This window comes from Cynoglossus semilaevis, chromosome 5 (assembly GCF_000523025.1).
Source record: "Cynoglossus semilaevis isolate Cse_v1.0 chromosome 5, Cse_v1.0, whole genome shotgun sequence".
Taxonomy (NCBI): domain Eukaryota; kingdom Metazoa; phylum Chordata; class Actinopteri; order Pleuronectiformes; family Cynoglossidae; genus Cynoglossus; species Cynoglossus semilaevis.
In genome coordinates, this window is record NC_024311.1 from 11,774,914 (window position 1) to 11,781,689 (window position 6,776).

Genomic DNA, 6,776 nt, shown 5'->3' on the forward strand with positions numbered 1-6,776 from the left:
GGGGGGGGGGAGGGGCGGGCGCGTACGGAGTGTTCATATCTACATAAGAAGATAAGTGAGACAAAAAAAAGTCCAATTATCTGGAAATAAAATCTCAGTAAATTAGGATCAGATGAAACTCACCTCCATTATCTGTGTTGACCTGAATTTACTGCATTGTGAAAATGAAAAAAGGTACAGTTGTGTGTGATCTACCGTGACACTGCCCTCTGTCTGTATTTTCTTTGAAGATAATTTACTGTTTGAACATATTTGTTTTTTTAAATATTTTTTTTCTAATTTGTGTTTCTTAAACCTAAGTGCAGTGCGGAATAAAAACTTCTCCTCTGCTGCATCGTTGTGAGAATTGATGTGGCCTTCAGGGATTAAAGGGAACCAGGACCAGGCCTGTGTCTGTCATCGTTTTCTAAATCTCATCTGTCACACTGGAACGTTACTCTAAACTCAGGGCCTCGGACACTTGAACTGCAATAAAGAAAAATCAAGAAGAAAAAAAAAAAATCATTTACCAAAAACGTGCGTATTGTCCCTTTAACTAAGACGCATCAGGGGAGACCTATGACACGTGCATGGTTTTCTTTTTTATTTGTAGAGTTCTGTCCTATACCATGATGATAATAATAAATCCATAACCAGATGATCTGACTTCATATTCTGTCCAATCAGGTTCCTCCGTGGAAACACATGTACAACAGTTAAATTCTTCTGCTTTGGTGCCGGCTTTGTGTGTTGCATGACAGGTCCAGCCTCTCCAGAAGAGTGCGTGTGTGTGTGTGTGTGTGTATCTGAGTGTGTGCACATATGTGAACAGCCCGGGGCGGTTGCATAGGGTAAAGGGTTGAGTGAATGGGGAGCAAAGCCGCCTGACTGGTTTGCTTCATTAGGAAACAAAATATAAGCTTTCCGGGCCATTAGGACTGACTTTAGACGCAAAAGCACATAAGACGACGGCAACGACAACAACGACGACGACGACGGCAACGACGACTCACCTCATCAACGATGCACTGTAGTAACTGGAGAGGCTGGAAGAGGAGAGACGTGAAGAGATTAAAAGAAATAATGGCATGAAATTTCTAGGCAATAAGAAAAATCAAGTGAAAATAATTCCACTTAATCATTTGCAGCGAGCTCAGGAAAAGCCATCACTCAACCCATGAATGTTTTTATGATTCCATTACGGCAACTAATGTAATACCAGCAGTTTAAGCATAATCTTATATTTCATCACAGAAATGCAATCAACTGTAAGTATGTCGTTTATTTGTTCAAGTAAGGCAGCTAACCAGGAGTCACTTAGACCCGCACGTTCATTCCTCTCGTCCTTATTCCCGAAATAAAAAAACCCACTTACCATTAGAGAGCCTTGGTTTTTCTGGATCTGCAGGGCAAGACAGACAGAGAGAGGGTAATTAGTGCGTCATAATCAAGACAACACACTCGGACACATTATGATCACTCGGAGAAAATTATCGCTTTTCTTTTGGCAATTTGTGAGTATGCGATAACATCATTTCCATAATGAAAAGACACTGATTTTAATGGCCGTCCTCCCATTTGTGGAGAATGGGGTTAAAGATCCACTGGCGCTAATTTTCCAAGTAGCACTTTTACTGCCCTCCAGGTTATGGAGAGCGCTTGGATGTGGAGTGTTACAGACAACGAGAGTGGGGTCAGTGATGAGGACCGACAGTATGTCTGTTACACAGGTGCATCATTGACTGGGAGGAGGAGAGAATATGAAATATAAATATAAATATAAAACTTTCATACATGTTTTCACTGGAATGAAAAGTGACAGTAAAGTCCGACCAAAGACAGAACATGGACAGAAATGCTTGAAACTGTACAGCACAGCACTCAGCTACATGTTGGAGAATATATGTATGTGTGCATATATGTACATACACACAAATATATAAATATATAACACAGCACTCAGCTACATGTTGGAGCATATATGTACGTGTGCGTATATATGTAAATACACAAACATATATACATATATTTATATATATCACAAAAATATATACATATATTTATATATATATATTTCTGTATTCTATGTATTGATACACATATCGATTTAAACACAGACATATAAACATATAGATATATACACAAATATATAAATATATCTGTGTATATATTTATACATATGTATATATACACAAACACAATGAAAACAACAACTACTTCACTGGGACGTTAACGATGCTCTCCTCTGAGGTGCATTCAAAGTACGCAGTGAATCTGCGATGTTTACCTTTTTCAGGTCTACATTCACTAAAACTTTTCCTTTAATCAAGTCATGCCAGACCTTTTTTTTCAGACTAAATTACACAAAGGCCTGGAACTGAAGTGGCACAGCTAAATGTCTAATATTTCCTGGTAAATAAATTGCCTATTTCTTTGGCTCTTTTGACAGTGCATTAGAGCACTTATTGATTCACTCAATTAAATACAGGTTTTCACTCCCTGTAAATACCAAGAGACTCCTAAACTGCCTCTATATCCAGTTTTGCCTGATTCAGACACATTAAAGGCAACTATGGAAAACTAATTTGTTCAGAAATAATTACTAGGACAAAATTGCTTGCTGCTCCAGGGGTTGGAATTGGATAGTTGGAGACTAAGTTATTCAAGCATAATTGAGCACTTATTCTTCTTGTACTTGATAGCTTGACCAAATACAGCAAAGATACATTATGGCATTATTCCTCTCTCTTTTGCCCCTTTTAAAGAGTCTCTCACCAACGTGGCCTGACGGCCGGGTAAACATTTCATTATCTGTACGTCCTGAGGGTAAAAACAGTTTAATACGACTTTTTATATAGAAAATAGTCCGACTCTGGAGTTTCATTGACAAAGGATTCTTCCATTCATTGAATTTGTTTGGATTAAGTTTCTTAAGTATCACCAAAAATGTGTAACTGTGTGTGTGCGTCACCTCATACTGTAATAACTGCAGCGCAAATATTCACTTTATCAAAGGTAAAAGGGACTCGATGGCACTTATGGCTTTCTTGTCAATTCTTGAAATACTTGAACATTTTTGATTTTTTCTTTCATATCACATTAGGCCCAGCATGAAAATAAAAAGATTTAAAAATCCACTTTATGATGTCAAATTATTTCTATTCCTCTCAAGAGGAAACTCAATAAACACTTGTGAAAGATCAAACAGACATTTAGCACTTTTAAGATTTAAGAGAGACTTTTTCAAGGGTAGAGAAATGAAAAGAGAAAGACAAAACATGTGAGAGGTTTCCTTTTTAATCAAAAGCACACTTCTCTAAAGAACATGGGCTGGTTATGAGCCAGAGCAGCTCCACGCTGCCCCACGCAGCCTGAAGATGAAACTTTTTTCTGAGAGATGAAGAAAAGTCTTGTCCTTGCTCCGTTCTTTTTTGTCCTTTTGTCTTTGTTAGGTCATTAACAACTCCCCTAAAGAACAAGACAAAAACAGCGCTGTGGCTGCAGCGCTGCTGATGTTCCTCAACATGGGAAACGTTAGCAGCAAGTGCAGTGATTTTCAACCTGAGGGTTGCCACCCCCTGTGGGGAGGGTTAGAATTCAAATGTGGTCACCTGAAATGTCTAGTAGAAGAATATTCTGACTGATCAACTGACTGTTATTATTTTTAGGAAGGGACGGACACAACACACCACTGCACACAACAAAACGTGACCTCAACATTTTACCCATCACCACAGTCAGCAGGGGGCAGCTCTAAGTGCCACGCTCAGGGGATCTCAGTGGTAACTTGGCAGCTGGTGGAGTCCAACCTGAAATCTTCTGGACTTAAGCTTGTTTATTAAACCAATGCTGCCCCAAAAAACTCTTGTGCTAACAGCACAGTTACTCTGGGAAGCGAACCGAAGACTCTCTGCTTGCAAGGCAGGCATGCTAACCACTACACTACGGTACCTATGAAGTTTATGATTAAAAGCAACACACACTAATCTGGCCACTCTGTATTTGCACAAACAAACATGATTCAAAAACAAATTCTAGGAAAAAAAAAAAAGGGTCTCTCAGGGTCACCTGTTGTTCACTGTCCATTTTAAATATGCTTGAATAAAAACCCTGACGTGGAATTCCACCTAGTGATTCATTCAGTTTTGTGAGTTTATGAATATGAATTTCATACAACATCAAAACAATGACCGGGAACACAAAAGGACAACAAATCTTTCAGAAGCTACAGCACTGGGAGCTGCACACACATCAGGTCAAGTTGGCCGTCTTCAAAGATTTCAAAGCGAACCGTGAAAAAAAGACCAAAAAAAAAAAAAAACGTCATTAACTCCTGACAAAGAATACCAATGAATCCCTGCATGTGGTGAAATGAAATTAAAGAGACCGTCACCAATCCTGACAAACAGGAGGTGGGAACAGCACTGTGCATACGCAGGAACGCAGGAACACAAAAGGAATGAAACGAGACATGATGGGTATAAAAAAAGGTCATTCAGAAAAAAAACAAAAAACACTTCTTTAGAATTAAGTTTTAAGGAAAAAGCAGGTATGAGTTTGTTGGGTGGTGACGACTGTGAACGTCAGAGGTTCTATGTCTTTCTATGTGGCCCTTATGTGGACAGGAGACCTGTCCATGGTCCTGAAAAGGATTGAGTGATAGAAAATAGATGGATGGATAGATGTATGGAATAAATGCCATGATTCATCTGTTAAGCTGAAACTTCATTATTTAAAAAATGACCCAATTTTTTCGTAACAACTTTTCTACTAAAAAAATTAGCTCTCAGGTCCGGCAACTGCACGTTAGCTTTAAGACGATAATCTACAAAAACCAACAAACCAACAATCCCAAAGTATTAGTCCTAAGAGCCGTTGGTTCTCTCCCAATCTTCCGTTACCTTCTCTAACTTCTGAGTCGGAGGGAAACTGTTTTCTGTGGAGTATGGCAGAGCTTTGGAACAGACAGCTGTGCCAGCGTCTGTAAAATTGACAACTTAGGCCCCAGGACTTTGGCTGGCTGCGCCTGACAAGCTGGATCTGGGCCCTGTCGACACGCCGCTCTCATATACAGCCTGCAGGTGAACTGTCTTCAGTGCCATATGGAGTTGGGGGAAAATTAACACTGAGATGAGTAAGGCTGTCATAACTATAAATGGAAGTATTTGTTATATTTGACAATTCAATTTACATTTGATATCACGATCGTCACAATCAAGGAAACAGAACATGTCCTCAGCAGTCTGAAGTCAATCACGCTCTTGTTTTGTTTCTAGATTAGCCCAAGTGTGTCGTGGTGGATGTTGTTTTACGGCACAGTTTGTACTTTCATTCTCCTTTGTTCATTGGGCAAACGGTTATGAATGGATTATCAGATCAAAAGTGTAAAGTAAAAAGCTGTGAATGTGTTGACGTGTTAGGGCTCGACCACAAGGCAGAACAAAACAGAGCTGCGTTGACTGGACCCTCCTCCAATATTCAATCATCTTCACTGCTCTACAGAGTTTAGTCTGCTCTGATAGGCTCACTATGGTGAGTGATGTTGAAATTACATAAGGTAAAATTCAAGATTGTTTTGAAAGATATTTGCAGCCAACCACAGCAAAGCCTTACGTGTACTTGTAAATATACAGTTTGTTTACGTGCTCTTTTCTCCTGGTACTCCAGAAACCTCACATGATCGGTTTCTTTCTTTCATCTCAATTGGATTATAATTGTGAATATGAGTGTGAACGGTTGTTTGTCTCTACATGTGTCCCTGTGTTGGACTGGTGAACCGTCCAGAATGTCCTCCACCTTCACCAAACTAACACTGTGATTGGTTTCTGACATCATCATCGGAGGCATCAGTAAATAAAAAGGATGAAGAAAAGAAAAATCTATCAATTTAAACCAAAAATACAATATTAATTGACGATCAATCAACCAGTTTGGCCTCTGTCAATAGTTGAAAATGACCTCCACACGTGACACAACACGTTTCCTTTTTACGTAAACCTAGCTCACTCTCTGTTAGCTGCAGCACAGCTAATCCTGGTTACACCGTACTGTGCTTTTCTAACCAACCACAAAGGTTCATTACATTGACCAGTGACCAGCGCTGCATTATTCACGCTGGAGGAGAAGAGGTTCCATGTTGGAGAACCTGAGAACCAACGTTAATTTAAAGTCTTCCTTCTGACATGATCTTCATGATGACCTCTGGAGGTCACCTCAGGTCACCGTTACCAGATTGCTCAGATAAGGCCTGCGCAGATAAACCCATCTTAGAAACTAATGAAGACTTAATAGGATTGACAGGCAGACATCGCATCTGAGCAGGACGGTGACCTCGTGCAGTTTAGTGGAACATTTATCAACACAAAGAGTTTCCACATATTTCATAGTGGAAAAAAAAAATTACTTAAAAATTATAAACACTATACTGAAAGTATGAATTGTTAAATAAAAATAAACACTAAGGTTATGTGATTTCAAATGACATATTTTTTTTGTAAATTCTAAATTAATTTACCTAAATTGCTTAGTGAAAAATAATGGAGAAAAAAATTAAAAAACAGTACTCACCTGTGGGTATTTAGTGAAAAATAATGGAGAAAAAAAATATATAAATATTAAAAAACAGTACTCACCTGTGGGTAGGGGAACATGCCCAATGCCAACTGAAAAAGAAAAACATTTCATGTTTAAACCAGTCTAACACCACAACAGGACCTCTTACACTTACATGAATATAAAGTTTTAGTCTAAACATGTTCATGTCCACTCTGCTCTAGTTAAGCCCTGGCCGTCTGACC

General features: G+C 39.0%; 1 protein-coding gene across 1 annotated transcript in view; it reads right to left on the reverse strand.

Moving 5' to 3' along the window:
* map2k5 (mitogen-activated protein kinase kinase 5) overlaps window positions 1-6,776 on the reverse strand; it is a 35,969-nt gene that overhangs the window by 5,104 nt on the left and 24,089 nt on the right. The window contains exons 17-19 of the mRNA XM_008310545.3: window positions 6,612-6,641; window positions 1,355-1,381; window positions 993-1,025 (exon numbers count right to left, since the gene is read on the reverse strand). Coding sequence (XP_008308767.2) covers window positions 993-1,025; window positions 1,355-1,381; window positions 6,612-6,641 — 90 coding nt within the window. The remainder of the gene's footprint in view (window positions 1-992; window positions 1,026-1,354; window positions 1,382-6,611; window positions 6,642-6,776) is intronic.